This window comes from Cupressus sempervirens, chromosome 11 (genome assembly GCF_028749045.1).
Source record: "Cupressus sempervirens isolate cs-2001-9-10 chromosome 11, ASM2874904v1, whole genome shotgun sequence".
In the NCBI taxonomy this organism is placed as follows: domain Eukaryota; kingdom Viridiplantae; phylum Streptophyta; class Pinopsida; order Cupressales; family Cupressaceae; genus Cupressus; species Cupressus sempervirens.
The window spans coordinates 834069976-834094807 of record NC_143128.1 but is presented as its reverse complement, the minus strand read 5'-3'; the positions used below and the strand labels follow the sequence as shown (position 1 = coordinate 834094807).

Below are 24832 nucleotides of genomic sequence, written 5' to 3'. Positions count from 1 at the left end.
AATTCGACACTTCATGGATTTTATACAAATTTGATTGACTACTTGTTGATCATACAACTCTACAAGATAGCTAAGTACTCATTATGAAAAAGTTGTTCTTCATCATTTGCAACTCATTCTGAATTTGGATTGTTTTCACCAAGGTCAAGTGATCAATAGTATTCAATGTCTCAGGATATAATCAAATTGAACGAATAAGTTTATGACATAGACAAAAGAAGTATTCTGATATTGCTATTAAGATTCAACCATGTAGTTTTTTGAGTCAAACTCATTGATCTATGTTTCATAAGTAATGGTTCACACAAACCCATTCCTCACGAGAATGAATGGAACACTTAGCACTCATCACATCTAGGTGATGCCCACATCGAGACTTCTTGGGAGGTCACCCATCCCAGTGGTCACCCATCCTAGTCTACTCCAGCTTGAGCATGCTTAACTACAAAGCTTCCTTCATGGTTAAACCCACTTTTTGTGCAACCCCATTTGCAAGACCTTTAGCAAGCCTTATGAACCATTCACTAGAAAGCCCCTTAAGATCATCAATTGACAGGTAGGAGATATTTTCCACATCAAGTCGAATTGTGATATTGCTATCAAGATTCAAGTGTGTAGTTTTTTGAGTTAAATTCATTGACGAATGTCTCACGAGTAGTGGTTCACACAAACCCATCTCCCATGAGAATGATTGGAACACCTAGCACTCATTACATTTAGGCTAAGTCACAAGGTTCGAATTCGAGTTCGTCAATCATGAAATTTGAATGAAATTCAGCAAGGGTAAATATTCAGCAAAAAAATGTGACACTTTTTTGTTCTGTTTTGATAGGTAACATTATAGATATTATATTGATATAAAAGAGAGGAAGTATAATTGAAAGTATGGCCGTAAACCTTACTGCCCTATTTCTACCCATCCCCTTGGCCATACACATTTCTTTACAAAATAGCAGAGTACAAACACTTATGCAAAAAACATAGACTGCCCAACCCAAGAACACAAAACACCATAGAGAAAATTGCGCACATGCGCTCGCCGCCCTCCACCATCGATTTCCTAAGACTATTATTTACGTAATCTTCAAACTAGCAGGCTGCCTCCTTGCGAGTGAACGTTGGCGTAGAGTGGTCGTTTTGCACGGAGCTCGACCTTGAAATACCTTGCTTAGCCCGACGATGCTTACTACAACTACCTCCCTCGTCTTCAAGTAGTGAGGCATCCACTCACACTTCTTGTGTTGAGGATGCTCCCCCCTCCTGCTTCTTCTTTTCAAGTTGGTGATGCAGGGCCTGCCCTGGAGCTAGTATGCTCTTGCGCGGTGTAGCCTTCATGAAACTGCACTTGCTCTTCTCTGAAACCCAGATTCTCCCTTGCAGAAAGTCCACGATCTTTTTCCAGCGTTGCTCTACCTTTGGAACATGCACTCCCTTAGGGCTTATAGAGGACCATACCACCAGGGGTTGAACTGACGATTCCCCTCCACTAATCAATCTCTAGGGCTCCTCGCCCATCTCAATGCCCACACCCAAAACAACTCTTTTCAAAATTTCTTCCAGCCCCTGCAGTCACTGTCTATCCACACACATTGTGACTACTCGGTGAACTTTCTCCTTTGTCTCAGCTTCCATTAGTGCCAGCGCCACAAACAGAGATGCCACATCCAAATTGGAGTGCCTCTTCCAGTAGTCATCCAAGTAATCCGCCCCAAACATCTCCAAGATGCCCTCCATGAAATCTAGTTCTTAAAAAACAAATATGTTCTTAAGGCCCCGAGTAGTGATCTTTCCATCGTATGATTGCGTCTAGTTCTTGGAGCCTAAAGCAAAATTTGCCTCCATATCCGTTGCCTTTGAAAAATTTCGGTGCTTTGCCTTGGCTTTCTCCTGAATTTAACTTGTTTTGAACCCTCTGGAAACAAGCAAGCGCTGGGGGTGTCGATGAATGATTGAACAATAAGACATGCGCGAAAGATTGGGATCTTTGCATGCCATAGAATGATAAATGCCATCGGGGTTGGAGTCATGATGCCTTCCTCAATTGCTCTACGAGGATGAAAATTAATGTTTTAACATGGCTGAATCATAATATTTCTCTCTTTAATCTAACACGGCAAATATGAGGTCCTCAAAAATTTCATTCTGAGTTCCCATGGCAACATTTGCGCCCATAATTTACCAACATGTCCACCACTCTGTTTGCTTCTTGATAGGTGTTGGAGACCTTGAAATCTTCAAATTCCAACAGCAGTCCTTTGATTTGCTGAATATATTTATCTAGTTGCCATGCTTCCATCGTTCCTTTCTTGATGATGATCTTTGACTCCTTCTAGATGGAGTTTTTGAATGCCCAGTTTAGCTCCTAATATAAGAGCCTCTTTTGCTGCACAACATTCTGCCACATTGTTCGTGCCATCATTCAGACTTTTGGCCACAAATGTAAGAGTGTTGCCCTTCTTATATCTTGCGACACAACCACACCCTGAGACCTCCGGATTTCCTCTAGTAGCCCCGTCAAAATTTATTTTTGACCCATCCTTCCTCTGGTGGCGACCAACATACATTTTCCCTATTTGAAATAGGATTAGCCCTACCAGTCCCATGAATGGGCCATGCGACACTTATTTTTGGTTATATATATTTATTTATTTTTGAATATTCCTAATATACCCACAAAATTGTCAAAATAGCTAAACATTGCTAAATAATTCAACTAAATAACTCAATATTAGTTTAAAATAAAATACCATTACATTAAATAACAATATCATAAAATTTGGATGAAGTTCGGAAAGAGTAAAAATTTGTTGAAATTCGAGTCTCATGGATGAAATTCGACGAATCTTGTGACTTGGCATCTAGGTGATGTTCACAGAGGTGAAGCGCCAAGACTTTTTGAGAGGTCATCCATCCTAGTACTACAACTTGAGTGCGCTTAATTACAAATTTTCCTGCATGGTTAAACCTACTCTGCTTGCAACTTCTTATGCAAAACCTTCAACAAGCATTATGCCTTATGAACCATTCACTAGGAAACCCCTTAAGCTAATCAACTGATAAGTAGGAGATGTTTTCCATAGCAAGTCAAATTGTGATATTGCTATAGGATTCAATTGTGTAGACTAGGACAACCCGAGAGGTCACCCATCCCAGTACTACTCTAGCTTGAGCATGCTTAACTACATAGTTTCCTCCATGGTTAAACCCACTTTGCTTGAAATCTCATTTGCGAAACCTTTAGCAAATGTTGTGCCTTATGAACCATTCACTAGAGAGCCCTTTAAGCTCATCATTTGATAAGTAGGAGATAATTTCCACGACAAGTCAAATTGATATATTGCTATTTGGATTCAACTATGTAGTTTTTGAGTTAAACTCATTGACCCATGTTTAATGAGTTGTGGTTCACATGAACCCATCTCTCATGAGAATGAATGAAACCAGAGTGGTATTGGGATGGTTGACCTCCTGAGAAGTTCCAGTGCTTCACCTCTATGAGCATCACCTAGATGTAATGAGTGCTAAGTATTCCATTCATTCTCATGAGAGATGGTGTAACATCCCATTTTTCCACCCTTAACAAACAATTATCATATCATTGAACACATATACTTTTTAATATATATGAGCATGAGAAGGTAGTTATAACAATTGGTTCATATGAAAGAGATAATTGGTTATAGCTAGTTTAATTGAAATATCTTAATTAACATTGAAGGAGCATTCAACGAACAAATATGATATATATATATATATATATATATATATATATATATATATATATAATTGCCATCCTAACTACTCGTTACTAAATAGAAAGAGAGATCTTTTCTACTAAGTTCAATTGATCAATATTGAAGAAAATATTTATAACTGTCACATGATAATTTCACATTTAATTGAAATTGAATGACATGAAAGTAGAATACCGTTATTCGTGAATGGCTTAAGAATGCAGATCTTGACCCCCTTTTTGTAACAAGCTATTTTTCCATGCGAAAAATATAAACAAATTACATTTCCTATTCACTTAAAAAAATAATTAGTAATAACAACTACTTTACATATTCAAATGAAAGGGATCAATGGTTATAATAGATTAATTCAATCCTAATCCAATGAAAGAGAGTAACCGTTTTAACAATATAACTAAATAAACTTATCTTCAGCAGGAAATGCAAATACATGAAAGTAAAGTACTTGTTAATGAGAAGTTAACTTGGATGCAGATCATATCTCAATCTTGTGCAAGTCTTGGCATCTGGTGGAGAGGGGAAGCATTATTAGGGGCTTAACCTGCCAATCGTGGACCTTTAAGTATGTATCCCTACACAATCTCTATTAAGAAAGGTCCTCCCTAGCCTAGAATAGGCATGGGATATCACTATCCTACCATTGAGCATCTTGGTGTTGTGTCATCCCACCGCTCGACTAGACATCAAGAATTGTACCATTTGTTCACCATGAGCTTACTTTGTCAATGTTTATTCGTTCATCATTTGTTTAACTTCTTTCCTGTTTAATTTGGAATTGATTAACCATCCTTTTGTCTTACAGATTATAATTGCAAAAACATTTGTTATCAGCCCACACCCCTCATGTGGCCCTAGCTAGTCATCTTGGATGATTGGCTGTTCACGATTCTTAGTTAAACTCTGTCAACTACAATCAAGTCTTTCCCACCCAACCTGGGTTAATAATTGATTCATAAAAGAAAATCATTAGCATTTCATACCCTTGTTTACTTGCAGTTTAGTTCGCACGATAAATTGTCATCAGTCCACACCCTTCATCTCAACCTTGCTGGTCATCTTCGATGAAATCCCGGGTTGGCTGTCCTAAAACATTGTATAATCCTAACCAAATATTTCTGGCCCAGCCTGGGCTATGGCAAACTTTAATATAAAAGATTTTGTTAGAATGTTTAGAATAGCTGGAGGGGGGGGGGGGGGGGGGGGGTTGAATCAATGATCCAAGGTCCAGATGTACCGATTGAACAAACAAACACTTCAACTACTTCAGATCTTAACATTCATTAGGTCGGTCTCTATTGTAAACTTTCAGTAACATAAATTAGCAGGCCATTGTCCTAAATATGACAGACTTGCAGAATGTAAAACATTAACTGTAAATCATCACAAATAACATCCACACAGGTTTGACAGTAGAATTTGACATGGAAACCCAATTTGGGAAAAACCACCAGTAACATATCACCAATCTTTTCACTCTTCTGAAGTGAGCTCTATTAGGAGCCAACCTTGTTAAAGGTTACAAAATACACTATTAAATGTGACCTTGTTAAAAGATTTAATCACCCTGTTAGGAGTGGCCTTGTTAGAGGACTTTAGAACATTCCATTAGAATGGCACCTTGATTAAAGGGTTTACATATGATTGTCAAGTCAAAATTGATTAAAGGATTTCAATACTAATACAATGGTTAGAAAGTAACAATAGGTTTTGATCTGACAAATACAACTCACTTTGCAAATACAGAGCACAGTTCGACTCACATGCTGATCCACTGACTGGCCTTCATTGTCATCTCTATCTCTGATCTACTTGGCAACCCTTCAAGCAATCACACTTCACCTCTTCACAACTCTTCTTCAGCCTCCTGCTTAAGTTCGCTAATCAATAGAATCAACAACTGATCCAATCGTACTAGGTCTTCACTAGCTCTGCTAACCTCAGCTTCTAAAGATAGCCCTCACTCCTTAAATAGGTAGCTCTGATCTTTTGACGCTTAAACACCACCGGATCTTAGGGTTTGGTTAGATTTTGTTGAATCCTTTCAACATTTTGTCTCCTCTTTTCTGTTCTAGAAGCTTCTCCAAACTTCTCCTTGAATCCTTGCATAGAAAAGCGCAAACACAGTTTCCCTTGATTTAAATGTTCCAGGTCATCCATCCTTATCTTCAACACACTTTACATATTCCAAGAAATTAACTTTGTTAGCTGGAAATCATGATTTTCTCATAAAATTGTCAAAATGTTGTCCCTTGGCCAACACTATATTCTGACGCTCGGTCATCACTGGGTTACTCAATCGCTACTAACATTCTTGTATGGCACATATATTGGCGCTCGTTCAATGTTGATGCTTAGTCAACACTACTTTTGCTCGGCTTATACTAGCACTCGGTCGATACTAACATCACTCGACATATATTGCAAGTTCCTTAATCTTCTGCTCTTTTGCTCGGCCAAGCCTATGGATTTGGTCAATCCTTGATCACTTCTTCAAGGCTTCAATACATCTGTCATCTTCACTTGTAGCATGATTTAAACAATCACTTTATTTTGTCAAAGTCTAACTAATCAAGTGCCCATTGTAGTTTGGAATCTGATACTTATATATTCCCACCATTGTTTGATTAATTTAAGAAAATTTCATCTTTGAGCCACATTTGCTCAAATTTGAAAGGACAATTGTTGGGGTGTTTGTCCTCCAAGATTTTGAGTTTGACAAGAAAGTGATCCGATCCTGATATTGGTTTCACTTCAAAATGGAACGAAATAGGAAATGTTGACATATCCCCATAAATAAGGAATCTATCTAATCTTTGTGTAATATTGCTAAAACCTTTCCTTCTATTATTCCTAGTAAAGGCGTCATTTGAACAGTCCAATTCCATGAAACCAAGCCTTTATTGATCCAATCAGAAAACTCCTTGGATGCCAGGGAGAGGGAATTGCTACCCCATGTTTTTTCAGAGGGACGGACGATAGCATTGGAATCCCCTCCTAGAATGGATAAACCTTCCCTTTCTAAATTTAGCCTCTCCTCCAGTTCCTTCCATAATCTAGATTTATCTTGATTGTTGATTGAACTGTAGACATTAAAAAGTCTATAATGTATATCAGATCTTGTACCTTTCACTGAACCACATATCCAGTTCCTATGTAAATCTAAAGAAGAAATAGAGACATTTCTTGGGTCCCATAATAGGGCAAGCCCACTTGAGGCACCTTCCATTTTGGAGCCCCTTACCTCCCTCCAACCTCGAGATCTCTTAAATTTACCCATCTCTTCGCTATTTAATTTTGTTTCTTGAAGAAGAATAATGTAATCCTTAGTAAGAAATACAACGCTTTAGAAGCCGCTGCTTGTTAGGGACATTGAGGCCCCTAACATTCCATGTAATGATATTCATGGTGTTGTGGGAAGGACCTTCCCTTTCCTTGCAGGAAGAATATTGGTGAGTTTAACCTGACCCTTGGCAACCCCATCTTTGGCTCACAATTCTTGCAAGCATTTCCATCCTCGCTTCCCTAGAACTTGTGCACAATCAGGAGCCCCTCTACTTGGAAGGGAAGCTCCTAAACCCAGAGGGCCTAGATTATCCTCGACCAACTCCTCTTGGTTCTCAAATCCTAAGACTTCCTTATGAGTGGAAGGGAGTATTTCCCCTTCCCTTTGATCTGCTTCCAGAATCTTAGAAATCAGAATAGATTTCTGTAACTTCACTTCCTCATCACAAATCTCATCCAAAAACTAATTCATTAGGTCCTCCACTACCATGTTATTAAGGGCTTCAATTAGCATATTGACTTCTGCTTCTTTTCATTCTGGAGTTTCACATGGGACTTCCTCTTGAGGGATTGAGTTATTGAACAATTCCTCATTTTCCTTTGAATCCTGAATGAGTTTATCTGCTTCCTTATAGAGGGTTGCCTGTAAAGATGCTTGCGGCAAGGGGCATTCTTCCTCATCATGTTCCAATTTAATGATTACCGATTTTAGATGGGGAGGGCATTCCCTAATCTCCCTTTCCTCCAAAGCATCCGCCATGTAAACCGAGAAACCACCACCCTTTTCATTAAGTGAGATTTGATTATCTGGATTGGCCCCAGGGTGAATCTGATTGCAAACATCTTGAGCCAAAGAAACAACTGGTTATGGTTCTACTTTAAAGAGACCTTCAGTGAGTCTTGGCTCGATAGAGATAATGTGACCATTTATATTAATATCTAGAGGTTTAAAATCAATAACATTTACATCTACTTTAACTATAATAATTGGACTAGAGCAAGCCATATTAGTTTCTACCATTCTTACAAAAGATTGTAATTTATTACCTATGATCCTAAGCGTATCCTTAACTAGAAATTCAATCGGAAAATTGGGAAGTAGGATAGCTTTTTCTTCTTCAAAGTTCATCAATTTCTTTGGATCAAAAAAGGGAATCAATTCTAAAATTTTAAAAGGGTAATCATTCAAAACTAGGGTTCCCAAATAGGAGTTTATTTCTTAAATCTAAGCTATCACAATTCAAATATATGAATTCATTTTCCATAATTATTAACATGCTTACCTTGGAGTTTTTAAAGCCAATTTGCTACAAAACACCTCCAAACCTGGACCTGTCCATCAAGCAAATAATCCCAGAGCTTGGCATTTGCTTTGAACATATTTTACCGAGTGCTCTAATAAACAAATATCCTCTTGTTCCTGTTTCTTTCCTTCCTGGTTGTAATTTGCAGTTGTTAAAGCTCCTTGGTTGGGGGTTCCTTCCTTCTGTGGTTTCGGGAGGACAGGTTTGGTTGATATTTATTATCCACCATTTCTACATTTTGGAGGGGGCCAAAGGAGTTAGATCGTTTCCTTGATCGCCTGCCTGCATTACCCATAAGTAACCTAGCTGGGGGATTGTTCCTTTGCTTGCTGGAGAAATTTAATCTTCTCTTCTTGGATCTGTGAGAGTGGACCTCAATCCATCCATCTACAAGCATATTACTTTCTAGATGCAAATGCAGAGTTTGATAGAAGGGCAAGGCATACTTGGTTTGCCATAAGTGAATGCATTGCCTGTGATACCTTGGCAGGTTTGAGAGAGATCTACAATTTACTGGATTCGCAAGTTCGTAGGAGCAGAGGCCATTGCATCTTTTACGGTTAACTAATTTTTATCCTAAGTATATATGCTTCAAATTTATTAATCAATAGCTATAAATTCACAACTTATAATTTTACAGACAATAACTTTAAAATAATTATTAACCAAATCTAAAAATAAAAAATAAAAAATAATTTCTTTTTCAAATAAGTGTTGAAATTTATGTCACCCGTTTGCTGAAGCTTGAAAGCGACTGGAGCCAGGCTTTAAAGTGCATGCAAATGATTTTCTCCAGAACTCTGCATCCCTGGTTGGTTTTGCAGCTTCCAAGTTCTTCAGATTTGCTAGGAGTCCTTACAAGTTCTCTACCCCTTAATTCTTGATATTGTGAATGCTAGTGATGAATATTTGGGGGGCAATGTGATTGTCTGATAACTGGAAAAATGATTTGACGCACTAATATTTTGTAAGGGCTATCTGTATCTTTTGCTATGCTGGATGTTAACTTTGCTCTGGAAATGTTAATCTCAGTTTCAATTTCTGATTTTTTTGCTATCCTGTTGGTTGATCATATCAGCATGTTCAATGGATGCCGATTGGGCGGATTGAATCAACTACCGAGTGTAGTGAGATCTCCACAGGTGCAGATCTAATGTGTCTGGGTTCTTATGTCTGAACTCTGGAAATGTGAATTTTGGATTGCAGTTAGCAATTTCAATTGTTTGACATCAGGATTGGATGAGCTTGCATGAAGGACTCTCGGATCTGCCAGATCGGATCACTGTGAGCAATGAATGCGGAATGGGCGTCACTGTCAGAGAATGGATGCTCGGACTTAGACTCCGTAGATCATGCTCAAATGGTGTGAATGTTGAGTTTGGGCGGATCTGATGCTTGGCTTGAGCTTTTAAACTGAGATTCAGAAATCGCTGATGCAGTCTATCCTTTCCTTCTTCCTGTCTGACTCGATCCTCTATCTCTTCCTTGCTGATGACAATCTGCTGTGTTCAATTGTCTTTTTGTTCTGGAACACTTTACTCTTATTCTTCTGCAGATGGTTTTTTTGGTTTTTACCAGTGGAAGTGTGTAGAATTCTTTGTGACTGACTTTCCTTCACAGAAAAACATCCGCATCCAAACATTTGAAGCCCTGCTGCTTGTATTTTAACAACTCCAGAGCAAATTTTATTACTGAGTAATCTGATCTCTTCTTTTATGTCCGTTGTTCAGATTTCTATTTTTGTCTCCGTAGTCCCTGCTTATTCTTCGTTATGTCTGCCCTAGATAATTATCCTTCTTCCACAGAAATTCGTTGCTTTATTCTACTTTCAGGAGAATTTCGCACCTTTCGCTGGCAGACTCTATACTCTTTATCACAATCTGATCTTTACCTTACACACGGTTGCCCCTATTATTTAACCAAAAACCCACCTATAGTAATAATTCTTCTCTGCAACTAAAATAGGAAAGTCAATTGATATTAAGTAGGGCAAATAAAGAAATTTCTCTGCAACACAATATGACGGGTGATGAGTTATTATGCCAGGTGTTCGCAACTATTAAATATCATCAAAAGTTGTCTGATCACTGTCTTTAGTCTTTGGCTTAATCGTTGTTCTGTATTTCTTTACTTTGATCGATGCTATTATGCCTATATGGTTGCTGCTTTTCGCACTGTAATTCACTCAACAATTACATTTTAAGTTATTGTAAAAATTAGAAAAGGTAGCAAATATGATTGTTACCACTACATACTCCTTTCCCTTGTTGTAGATAATTTCATGATCATAACCTAATGATTTTGTGACCCACGTTTGTTGTTTTATAGAGATATGGTGTTCTAAAAAGTAATTGAGGTTATGATGACTTTTTTTCCTATGGAAGTGTCTTTTCACAAGATATGGCTGCCCTTTGTCGAAACATGAAGAATGATAAACATCTCTTCCGCGATAAGTTGATTTGCCAGTATTTTGCTTGGAAAGAGCCTTCATAGGAAATGCTAATGGTCAACCTTATTGCATTAATATGACTTTAGAGTCACATCCTAAAGCATCACTTTCAATTGGAGATGGTATTGAAAAGCCTAACATAGCAAGTACTATTGTAGTTCACATGGCATGCTCGGGGATATAAAATGCCTTCTTTGTCACTCCCAACCATAGGAATGAACTTTTCTTTAACATGAAAATCAATGGGAGGACAATCATTTCAGTCCTTTGCAAGTTTTTTATAATAGCTAGTGAGACCTTATTGGACTAGTCACCCGTGTCTCCCTTCAAATTTGGGACATGGACTACTCGTCTCTTGTGGATCTGTTTATCTCTGATGTTTGTATGGGGCATTTACCAGTCAATCTTTTGGTGCAATGACAAACATTTTCCAACAATTGGTATTAGTGATAGGTCACAGTTTCACAGTTTCAAATTTTTTCAGGTGATACTGAGGGGAGGGGGATTGCTAGACTAATTGGTGACATCTTCCTTTGGATCAGAGGCATTGACATCTTCCTTTGGATCAGAGGCATTGACTAATAATATCTTGTGGATCTGTTTGTCTTTGTTGTTTGTATTGGGCATTATCAGGTCAATCTTTTGGAGCAACGTCAAATGTATTCCAGCAAACCTAAGAATCTGTTAAGATTTTTTTGAGAGTATTTGGTTTGGACTAATTGTTAATATCATCAAAATTTTAGGGCTTTCTCTAACTCACGTTCAAACAATATGCTTGAAATATTCTTTGGCCAAAAGAACACTTGGAGAGCTTTGCATGTAACTAGTTTGTTGAAAGAAAAGTTGGATGCTTTTATCTAGGTGAACAAGGTCATCTTTCCATGCCTTATTGTACACAAGGATTTCATCAAATTTACTATGACGAATTTCTTGAGAAATAGCTGAAAAATTTGGTTTGTCAACCGTTAGAATGCAGATGGGGCATTAGTGAGGCTGAGTGACAACCAAAAATTGTTAGTGGCCCTCACATGTTTGGAAATTATTCTTGGGAATATTTCTTCACACAAACGGAATTAGTGATATGATATCCAGACTATAAACTAGCCTAGAGAAAAAGTGGGCCTCATATAGTTAGTAACTCATTAATCATAGGTGTTGGGAGCTTATCCTTGATTTGGATTTTGTTTGACTCCCGAAAATCTATAGATGAATGCCATGAACTATCGTTTTTGAAAATAAGGAGTACTGGGGAAGAGTAGGGTTAACACTAGGGCCAATGACCTTTCTCTACAGCAACTCTTGCACTATCCTTTCAATTTGAACTCTCTTGCATATCAGTATGACCAAATATTTGGTGGCTTATACTTTGAAATCAATTGAATTGCATGATAGTGGGAACATCAACATAGTGGTCCATGTGGACTTGCAAGTATTTAGGCATATTTGGTTAGAAGTTTATGCAACTCTAATAGTTTATTTGAGTTTTCTGATTGTATTAGTTAGACAACACTAAGTTGGGCCATACCTTCATAAAACCCCCTTGTTTGTAACTTCTCCATTCTTTGAGAGCTAATTAGGTTTGTAGGACTGTCTTCTAGCCTTGTGAGAGGGTATTTTTGGTCATTATTTGTATATTGCATCCACATTTTTAATCCCATGTGATGGTTCCTAATGTGCATAACTACTGTGCTACTAGAACCACGTAATAACATCCTAATGGAAGGACAAACATACCATATTTTAAAGTGTAGTCAACTGCTACAATTCAAGCATTCTCATAATTTCTTTGCTTGCCAATGTTACCCCATTAGTTATCATGGCCACAAAATTGGAACGTGGATTCACATAGCAATTTTGCTTATTTAGCTACTAGAGTGTCCATGAAATTATGTTGTTTTGTGACTTCGTCAACCTCATTCTATCCCCAAAATCTGCCCAGGAAGATGGATTGTGTGTAAAAATGATCCAGTCGAGACGAGAAAGAAATCAGAAAAAAGCACAAATTAAACGTTTTAGGCATGCGAAGTTGTTCATAATTATATAGGTTTAAGAAAATGTGTTTGAGTTCACAATAAATTAGTGAACCGAGCTTGGCTTAGATCAGCATACCCTCCGAGTGCCGATTTAAGGTGTCCTTTTTGGCAATTTTGGCTTCATTGGTTTTGAATCTTGATAGCTGGTAGATAGTTATTGGTTTTTAACTTTTTACATGGATCCAGTTGCATTGAGGCTGGACTATAGCACAAATGTTACTACCAAGTTTTGAGTTCAGTTCTTGCTGAAGATGGTGGAGATTTGTACAAACTTTTGTGTTTGGGGCCCTTGATAAATGGGTTATGGAAAATATTTGCTTTTCTTAGCAATAGAAGTTTTATCAGTTTTAAAAAGTACTTAAGATTTTGTTGTAACCTCTAGTGGGTTGATGCTTCTATTTTATTGCATGGTTTTGTTTTATGTTGTTACGAATGCCTTCTGCTGAATGAGGTATTTGGACTTCAGGGTATGCATATTCTTTTGAATGGAAATGAACATACTCTTGGCCGCGCAGTGAAGGAAGCTAGCTGTCAGTTTGATTGCCAAAATGTCAGTGGCAGGCACTGTACAGTTTACAGGAAAAGGGTGGTTCTTGAAAATACTGACCAATCAGATGGCATGTGCTATTCTGTCTTTCTAAAAGATTCCAGGTATGTATGCATCCAGTTCTTGAACTGTCAACCATTCAATCAGTATCTGTTCTATTGGATTTCTAAATGTCTGAGTGAATGTGCAGCTCAAATGGAACTTATCTTAACTGGGAAAAATTGAAAAAGGGTTCTCCGGAGGCACAAATTCAACATGGAGATATTATATCTTTGATTAATCCACCAGAGCATGGTAAGATTGATCTAAAGCTTATTTTCATAGATTGTTCCATAATGAAATATTTCAAATCTTGAAGTGATTTTCCTTTTAGATTAAACTTCAAACTAGACTGCAGACTACACTAAATAACCCATATCTAATTGTATGTTTAGACTTTGTATGGGTAGCTTATGCATAAACTCTTCAATGATTGACATATTCAGGACTAAGTAGTATTGTCTGCTCTCTTTTCATGAGCATGAGCTGTTTTTGTTAATGAGTTGAAAGCAGAGCTACGAAAATAAATCTTTAGTCATGGATCTGAAACATTTTGTAATGTCCCCTTCTAGGATATACTTAAATCTTGTCCCAAAATCACAAGTTTAAATAAAATAAGAGATATAGTTTAGTAAAATACAAACTTACCAATTAAGAATTATTTTTCCAACATAAACTTTGGTCTAAACTCTGCAATAATGTTAGTCAACTTGTCAAATGTAATGCTTGAGCTCAATTATTTCCAGAAGGGTAAAGGTTCCAATAACACATAAATGCATATAAATCAATAGCACTAATAATTAAATGGTTTTCTCTAACCAAGTCATGTAATATCAATTGAACTTTCTTATTTCTCTTTAAACAATCAACCAGACCATAGCAGCATTAATCATCTGGGGGATAAATTGACAAATCAAAAGTATAATATTTTTTCAAAAAATCAGCAAAAAAATGGATTTACAAAAAAATGTAAAAAATTGAGTGAAAATGATCGAAGTGTACTTTTAAATTTTTTAAGGGCATTTCCACAGCATAGATATATTGAGAGCAAATATATAGCTGTTCAAACCTTTAATTGTAGAAAATGGATTTTTTTTGTTCATATTTCAATTTGCTGATTACATTTTGCAACACATACCACAATCTATATAGTCTTTATATAAATTTAATATTTTATTATTATCTTAATTATAATTAAACATATTAAATTTATAAAGAGACTATCTGCAGTTATCTTTAGTAAAATGTAATTGAACTTATTAATATATGTGTGGATATGTATTTTTTTAAAAGATTTTTATTAATATTAATAAACTGGGGTAAACCTGGGCCAGCCAGGGGTGATTATATCCAGGGAATCACCATCCCCAAGAGGGGAAGATACATTAAAGATTCAAAAACATATCTAGAATTTAAAATTCTGCCCCAAAACCTACTCATAGGTCCATAACCAAATTTTACTAGTTGCCCCGCTTAGTCTGAGAGCGAAGGAGCATATCAAAGGAAACCTTCTTTGCTTTCTTGTTCTGTTTCCCTTTCATAGTTTCCCATCCATCTTCCAACCTGGTGGTATCAACTTGCCATTCCAAAGGATTTGCCTAGGGGTTTTTCTCCATTTGAACTGTGCCATTTTCTGATGCAGCCAAAATTCCTTTAACAATTAGCAGAAACACGAGAGAGCAAAAAACATAGAAGATATTCAGAATTACAATTTTTTATTATTCTACCCATCGCTCTTCTGCTACAATGAAAGAAAACACCAATTTAAGTACAAATCTGAAAATTACCTTTTTGGCAGTTTTTCACAAAAAATGTATTTTTGCAAATTTTGGTAAAACTGAAAACTCGTAAAAAGCTGAATTTTTGGTGAAGCTTCCTAAATCTGAGATAAGAAGAACTGGCAGCAAATGTTTGAAATTCAAATCAAGATTATGAAGTTATTAAAAAAACAACTATATAAAATCTCAAAAAAAATTCTAGAAGCTGAATTTGAAGTCTCATGACGGAATTTGGGCCCACCAAAAATTTCAAGCTTTGGTCCAATAAAAGTTGAATTTTTATGAACTTTGGAAGGTGCATATGCCTAAGTTTTTTGAGCTCAAACGGAGAACAGAGTAAAAATTTAAGACTGTTAGAAGTGTTCATGTTTTAAGCCCAGAAAATGGATAAACAACAATAAAGAAGAGTAGAAATAATACACAAAAGACTCAATACATTTATCTTGGGAAACCCTTCCCTAGCAAAATATCTCTTTTATTGATAATAAAATATTTGAGTACAAAAGCTTTCACTTGATTGCATTACAATACACTAAGCAATCATATAAATAGATTTAATTCAAACTCTTTGTCTTACACACAAAGGTCTATTCAAATTCCAGATACAAGACCCTTCATATTTCTGAATATTCAACACTTCATATTTCCATATGCATGCATTTTCCCATGATGCATGACACGTCTTTTTATATAAAATTAACTTAAATAATACCACAAATGTCTCTTTCAGCTGAAGTTGACCATAACGGTCATAACAAACATATTTCCATTTCATTAGACTAGAGATAAAGATCTCTATTGCAACTACCATCTTCAACACTCCCTCTTAGCAAGAGAGAGATCTTTAATGAGGTAGGCACACATAGCTGCAACCAAAGATGTCAATGATATATTCTCATCATATAACACATTTTTTCTCAGCATAACATAATTCACCATAGTAGCACATAAAATTAGAGCCATGGAGTCACACACTTGACTTTCACCATGCCTACTCGTAGAGGGTGAAAAGAGGGCTTTTACCTCAAACTTCTCCCATAGAAGAATGCATTTCCACCATGCCTTCTCGTAATGGGTGGTCCACCATACCTACTCGTAGATGGTGAAAGGAGGTCTTTCACCTCAAACTTCTCCGAGAAGAATGCATTTCCACCATGCCTACTCGTAGAGGGTGGTCCATCATACCTATTCGCAAACGATGGAACAAGGGCTTTCACCTCAAACTTCTCCCAAAGAAGAATGCATTAAGCACTACGAAAGTTGATTCCAAATGTTTTACCATAATCACTAAAAGAGACTCCCTCTTAGTAGGGAAAACTTTAATCACCATAAAAGGAAGTTGATTCCAAATGTTTTACTGTCACACAAGCTTTGCGAAGGGTTGGACATCGCCTTCTGTCACATAACCTCCCGCTGAAGTTGAATAATCTCTCTCTAAACATGATCTTCTTTTAATGAAGACAATGTGCCACAAATTTCGTATCAAGACTGCAAATAGTGTTGCATAATAACCAAGAGAGATTTATAACAACTCATAAGATCCACTTATCATAGAGATCAATGCAAAGATAAATTCTCTTTCCAGTTAGATACAAAAATCATATAATACTTATCTCTTTGAAGTCTGATCTCAACACACATACATAAAAATTGCAGCCCAACATTCATATGATAATCATAGAACTTTATGAACAAAATGTGTTGGGATGTTACATATGATACAATCATAATCGACAACATTGAACATAAAAACCTCTTATGTATGGTTGTTTATATAACCGATCATCGTCTTGCAATCAATATCACATAATACTTATCTCTCCCAAAGACTTCCATGTAGGCTCAACAGAGGTGACGTCAAAATAAATTGCTGGAAGAAAATAACTAAGTCAACATGCATTCATTACAGAAAACTCACTGCTAAAATATGTTTCAAGTATCAATCTGCACATACAAAATATATGCACGATACACTTTTGTCCACTAACAACACTTGACAATGTAAAAATTTACCCACTCCATTCATAGCGAGACAAATTGTCCAAAACAAAGAACCTATTGCTCGATATGCTTATCTGCAACAATCATCTTATTCAACTTGATAAAGAAAGGATAATCTGATAGCAACTCAAACCATAATATTGTTCCAGATACACTTTCTGAAGTCACCAATCAAGATTGGTAAATCTTGGTCACAAAGATTTTCAGAGCAATTCATATTGAGACTAAGCCTTCAAAATATCTAATGCAAATAGTTTCAATTGATACTCATAAAAAGAATCTCAAAGGTACTGTTAAAGATACAAAGAATACACACTTTAATGAATATAAACAACATAATATATATACTATTGTCGAAAATACTTTTCTTCACGCAATTATGTAACAAACTAATTTTCATAACCAATTTAAAGACACCTAAAGATCTAATATCTTTTAACTTTATAAGTAATCGATTCCATTTCACATGACAATGACTTCTTTTAACAATAACAGAATATAACTGTATTAATATATGGTAAAGCGACTATTAACTAATCCAACTGTATTTTCATGTTCAGCTGATATAACGAGAAACATATTCATTGTAAACAATTTAACCATTCCTAACTGAAATCATATTCAGCTAAAACAAAAAAAATGATGACTATCTTCCTTAACTAAAATCATGCTTAACTGAAAGTATACATATTCTTATTAAAATTTAGGTGGCAATTAGCCACCCTAATTGAAATAAAAAGACTATCTAATATTCATGCAAAATGATTAACAAGTAAAAGAGTGAAAAACATACAATAAAAATAGAGGATCCTTTATCTAGTTGTGCAAGCGTTGGCATTGGTGAGAGGAGAAGTATTGACATAGGCTTAACCTCCCAACCTCGGACCATACTTATCCCCACACATCCTAACATATTAGAATGACCCTCCCTACTTTGAGGTCGGGCTTGGGATGTTCTTCAGTCCAGCCATCCGAGTTACTGGCTGGTTTTGAGTGCCCAATCAGTTATACTAATATAACTGATGTCTATGGACATCAAGTGATCATAAAATGGCACATATGCCTATAAACTACCTTGGCCAAGGATTTTCGTTTGGGTTCAACGACCTGTCACCGCCATTCAACTTGACAACAGATTTCATTACAGGGACGACATGAGCTATTAAGTGTTTCATTACATAGTTATTCATATCTGATTTCATTCTTGGTTCTTGTCGGTTAACTCTACCTCTTCACCATTTCAATGGCTTCTTTGCTGGTGAATCCTAGGTGCCTGAAAGATTATGATCATTTTGTTTTATTTACACCTCTTCACCATTTCAATGGCTTCTTTGCTGGTAAATCCTAGGTGTTAGAGAATCTAAGAGTATTCAGATCTTTGTTTCAAAGTTATAACATGTTTATTGATGTTGGTTCAAATAATCATTATAGTTACCATTTGATTTTATAATGATGTTACAATTTACAGAGATAAAACTAAGAAGATCTCAATGACTATGAAATGCGAGAGACCATCAGCAGGGTATTTGTGAATTAATCTCAGTCTACAATGCATAGCCGGCCACAGTCGGACATTCAAATCAAGAAAGGAAGAAGTTATGAATATGAAAACATATTTTGCATTATTCTCAGTTCTAACAATATGTAGCCGACAACAATCAAAGAAGGAAGAAACTATGAATTACGAATGCATATGTTATATTTCTTTCAGCCCTAGCAATGTGTAGCCGACTACGGTCGGTCATATACTCAGCAAAAGAAGGAATCTTATGAAGTATGATTGCATTTAATCATGACCTGTGATTGGGATTGAAGTTGGTCTGGATGTGGCTCCTCTCGTCCTTGGCCGAATCCCATGTTTGGCAAATTGTTTCACCCACTAGCTCTGAGACTTGGTTTGTGGGATACAAACATTAGCTGAGTAAGGAAGAGATAGTATGATACAGGGTGTGCTGACAAAATGAATGATTCGACTGAGAAGGAAACTCACGGCTTGAATTATTCACACGGCTTGGATGGAAAATGTAGCAGACATGGAAAATAGGTTTTTTTGCTGCCTTGGTTGATTCACGGCTTCTTTAAAGGCTTGCCAAGACCTCTCGGCTTCTATCGATTTCCAAGATGTCCATTCGAATTCAAAAACATTAATTCGATTTGAAAAAGAAGAAAATAAAGAGGGAAAAGAATTAAGGAAAAAAAAGGAGTTGAAGAGTTATAATTTTTATTTTATTATTATAATATGTTCTTATATACGTTCACATAAGTATATTGATGAGGTGACATCATTAGAATATATTATAATTTATTGGTGCCATTTCATTTTTATATTTATGTGTTTGTATGTAAGTGTTTATTATAATGATATGGTAAAAGTTAATAAACAATCTCTTAAAGTATGTATTATATTTTAATTTAGATTATTTTATGTTTTTCCTATATTGTTTTCTTAACAGCTCATGCGGGTCCCATAATGTAACCTGTGGACAAGTCATTTTATCCCTTTCAAGGAAGTCTAAGGTCATACCTGCCGATCCTGATGACTGAACCAAATGAACATCCCATTTCGATGATCCCGTTTAGCAATGCTTCCCCTCTCTTCAGTCTTCTCCTGCAATCACCCATGTAAAACATTCTCACCAAAATATTAATTCCATAGTAATTCAAAATAAAATATATTAATTGTTAATTCAAATCAAATTGCTAATCATCTAATAATAGTTATAGGTTACCGACCATTTCATCAATAGTTAGTACAACGTATATAAATAACTAACTCATTTCACATGATCATGAACAAAATAATTCATCAACAGTTGGTACAACGTATATAAATAACTAACTCATTTCACATGATCATGAAAGAAATAATTCGTTAAACCAACAGTTATGATCAAATTAAAAATTAGGGCAAAATTTGGGATGTAACAAATTAGACCAACAACAAATACGAATTCCATATATGCGGATAGAAATAAGAAGGATCGTTGACTTTAATAATTTTTATCCTCAAAAGACAAAAAACTTGACGACCTTAATTTCCTCCTTACCCACACATGAAGCTGATAAGGAATAACTCGAAAGAGAAGATTCATAATATTAAAATGCGCACCCACCCACCCCCCCAAAATGAACTGATGCCTTTAGAATAACTGACGTCTTCGAGACCACCGCATCATGAGATTGCCAAGAAGGATAAAAAACCATGCATGTATTTTTCTAGAATGCCATGATACAAATAAACAACCAATGATAATAAAAATGCCAAAAATGAAGTTGAATGATTCCAAGGGATATTTAAAACAACATAAGCAAAACCTCTCAACACAATTGAAAGCCAAGAATCATTAAAAAAAATACATATGACATGAACAAAAGAAAGAATTCTACTGCCATTTTTCCAACACGATGCCCGTCGATTCACATAGCTTTTGGAGAAAAAGAAAAAATGGCTTCTCCAAGGACATCGGCTAGAGGAACAACCAAAATCACAATGCAGACATGCTTTTAAGTTCATTTGCTGAAAACAATGATATCCCACCGCTCAAATTGCAGGGTCACGTAATCAATCTCATTTACTGTTAGCATATACAGGGAAAAGCTGAAGGCGGGCGTATTAGAGTTCAAAGTGAACCAGGACCCTAACGTATCCAAAGCTTTGAAATAATTCAAATTGGCTCTCTAATACTTCGCTATTAGAAAGCAATTAAAACAAAAAAGTTCCTTTCAGATGACATAAAATTTCTATGGTTTTATAAATTAGACAAATAGGACACAGTAAGAGCAATATTGAGAACTAAGATGAAAGAACTCAATCTGAGAGGATACACGAATTAAAGATCAGGAGAGACGTATTTATTGGTGTTATTTATCTTTGCTTTGATGCCATGTTAATATTTTTAGCCCAGAAAATGGATAAACAACAATTAGAATACCAAAAATAATACACAAAAGACTTAATACCTTTTTCCTAGTAAAACCCATCCACTTGAAAGGGAAAATCCAGCCACACCAGCAAAAATCTCTTTTATTGATAATAAAATATTCGAGTACAAAGTTTAAATTAGTGGCTTGCCACTTTCGCAAGAAAAAAAAAAAATTCGAGTATAGAGCTTTCACTTGATTGCATAAAAATACACTAAGCAATCATACAAATAGATTGAATTTAGACTCCTCGTCTTACAAACGATGGTCTATTCAAATTCCAAATACAAGATCCTTAAAATTTTTGAATATTCAACACTTCATATTTCCATACGCATGCCTCTTTGCATGATGTTTGACACTTGTCTTTTTCTATATAATGAACTTAAATAATACCACAAATGTCTCTTTCAGCTGAAGTTCACCATAATGGTCATAACAAACATATTTTCATTTCATAAGACCAAAGATAAAGATCTCTATCGCAAGTACCGTCTTCAACAGGAAGTCCTTGCATTATTCTCTCCTTGTTAAAAAATATAGCTCCTGCAAGTCGGTGTCTTCAAACTGCTGCAACTTCATGGGGTCCAATTTTATCACACCCCACTTTAATATCCATATGCTATTTGTTATTGGTAAGCATCCCAATGTACCAATAACTATTCTATTGACCCAAAAAAAAAAAACAAATTCAAGTCCTCTTTAATGCAAGTCTCCTTTTTCTGGTATTCCAGTTCAGTGGGTCCATCTTTGCAACTGTGCCTAGGTCCTTATTCCTCTTTTTCTTAACCCATCTCCTATTTAGTGCCATCTCGACTTTTAGGCTCCGAAATTCCATTTCGTGTGCAGATATCTCAATAACATCATTTATGTTTTCATTATATAGATAACATCATATTCTCAATTACCACAATTTGCATAATACCCTTGCAAGTCAACATATGCCTCATTAACAAACAAATCTCTAACATCTTCATAGCAACCTTTTTATCAACAACTTGCTCAGTTTGAACATTAGAGTCAAATAATTGAAAATGTTAACAATACTCATTCACAACTATGTTTACCTTTTCTTCTTCAATGCTTCATGGCAAAACAATCATACGTATGCTTAAACCATTTTATTATCTACCTCTTCTTTTGTTATTTTCGTTCTTGCTTGCCTTTTTCTCTTTTGAATATTCGTTCTAAAGGGCCATTTGATCTTCTCAATTGGTAGGTGCCATTTTTGTCTCTCGGGTTCTATTATTTTTCTTATTTGTTCCAATTTTTGCTTTATTTCTCTAATTTTTCTCGCAAACTCTACTTGTCTCATATTTTCCTCATTCCTTTTTCCTCTTCCTCTCTCTCTCTCTCTCTCTCTTTTCTTCTTTGATAAATCCTCACCCTGCAAATGCCTCTTCAATAAATCCATATTTTCAAGCAAGTCCCTTTAGCATTGCTTCCACTTTACCTTTGCCTCACCTAGGTCTTTTATCTTCTCTGCCTAGCCTTTTGGCAACTAGGTTCTCACTTCAACCTACACAAATACAAGCACACATACACATAACTCTCTTTTCTAGACCTTTTGAGCATTGATACCAGATGGTGCAGCCAAAATTCCTTTAACAACAAACAAAAACATAAGAGAGCAAAAAAAAACGCAGGAGATTTTTTAGAATCACGATCACTCTTTATTTTCTTCCCATAGTAACGAGAATCTTGACGATTCACACGATTCATGCGATTCAACGATTCAATTCAAGCTAGGCGATTTCTATTAAGGTTGTAGCTTCTGTCGGAGTGATTTTGACATGAGATACCTTATTGATGGTGAATCATCTTTAAGATAAATATCTTGTATATAATATATATTATATAGTTATATAATATATATTATACGTTATACATTATTATATAATAATATATTCCATATATGGTTAACATATTAATATTACATATATGCTTAAGATGAGTTACATATATGATTATTTATACTATTATATTAATATGTTAACTAGTGTTGTTTAATCGTAGAGACATGTCTCCTCCTCTCCTATTTATAAGCCTTCATTTGCATTTGGAACACAATAAATTAAAGTGGCATTATTAAAAATCAACATGGTATCAGAGCAATGTTCTTTCCTAGGACTGGTGATAACTATAGAGAATAGTATAAATTAAAATGAGGGTAAGTGCAGTCCATCTCAGAATTCGCCTGTGATTTATGATGAACTGCCATTTATATAATTAAATTGAAATTATTATTATGGTGATCTATGTGATGAATCCAAGTTCCAGATATTTTGATGCCGAATGTAGTCACTTAGGAATAGGAAGTTTCCTTATCTATCATGTTTCTATTGTGGATTGTTTCCATATACTCTATTTAAGGAATATGCATCTTCTTTGCTTAATTTTGAATATCTCAATTAATTATAATTTCATGGTATAAGAGTTGAGGTTGGTGATTGGCAAATTTTCCTATTAAAACTTGTGGCTTAATTACCTAGAAATTTTGGAAATTTTTAGAGGTTTTTGCTTGATTATTTAAAACAAAAATTGTGGGGGTTTCGGTGGATTATTCTATAGAATAAATATTGTGGTTTTTCTTAAACATTTTGTGGATAAATTTTAGGAAGATTTTTGAGGGCATTTTGTTCAGTTTTTTGCTTAAAAAAAAATCGAGTATTTTTCTAGCAAAGGTTTTTTTGATTGGTTTTTTGCTCCAAGAAAAACTATGGTGGGGGTTCTTTATGATTTCTCCCTGAAAATTGTGGAGTATTTTTTCATGATTTTTCCCCAAAATTGTGGATTTTTGACAATTTTTAAGAACAAAAAATGTATTTTTGCAGATTTCTTTAAGATTTGCAATGTTTATTTTTGCGATATTTCATCAAAAAGTTGTGGGTCTTGTTTCTGGTTCAAAGGATGCTTTTCTGTTCATGCGATAGGTTGGTTTGGTAATCATGTAATGTTTCTACAAGGGTCATTTAGTTAGGATTTTTCCATTTCATAGTTAGTCTTTTTGTAGAATGTTTACTTTTAGTCTTTTGTTTCTGGTTTAGAAACTTTGCTTGTAATCTCAATTCAAGGAGCTTTTGTCTCCTTTGTAATCATTGAAATGGTATTAGAGCCCAAAGGTTAGCGTTTTGGTGAATTTAAAATAATTCATAGTTGCAATACTTGGAATTTATTTCTAGAAGTTTTAAAATCATTTTAAAGAAAAATCATGAGGTATCCCAGAAGTCTTTTTTGAATTTGTAGAAGATTTTTAATCATTTTGTTATAAATTGAAGTTTCTTTCTAATAAAACTAAAATTGGGGGATTCTTGAGCTCACACTTTCTCAAATCAAGGTTTAATGAAGGAGTTATTTCATTTTCTTTTGAATAATCAAGGATCTGTTGAAGAGTTAAGCGCTTTTCTCTTAAAAATAACCTTTAAGTTTTTTTGTTTGAGAGTTTTTTTTACCGTGCAATAGAAGTTTGTTTATGCAAACACAATGTTTGGCATTCATGTTCATTCATGACTTGTTATGTTTTCTTTTTCTTGCACAATGGCTAGGCTAGGTTGTAGGCGGCAATTATGCCATGAATAGTTAATGAGACTTTTAGCTATTAAAACAATGTTTTGAAGGGGTGTCTGTTGTGTTGTCAGTTGGTGACGGTTGGAGACTTAACCAGCTGTGTGAGTCTATTTGTATGGAATCCGGAACAAGTGAGGGTGTGGTTAATGTTGGTAT

General features: G+C 35.4%; 1 protein-coding gene across 6 annotated transcripts in view; it reads left to right on the top strand.

Moving 5' to 3' along the window:
* The window catches only part of LOC149532146 (SMAD/FHA domain-containing protein), a 211519-nt gene that overhangs the window by 4608 nt on the left and 182079 nt on the right, over positions 1-24832 (top strand). For all 6 annotated transcript variants that reach the window (XR_016358488.1, XM_089808858.1, XM_089808859.1 and 3 more), the window contains exons 2-3: positions 13290-13474; positions 13561-13664. Coding sequence is in view for 5 of the 6 variants with exons in the window: in XM_089808858.1 (XP_089664984.1) it covers positions 13290-13474; positions 13561-13664 (289 nt within the window). In the remaining variant the exon portion in view is untranslated. The remainder of the gene's footprint in view (positions 1-13289; positions 13475-13560; positions 13665-24832) is intronic.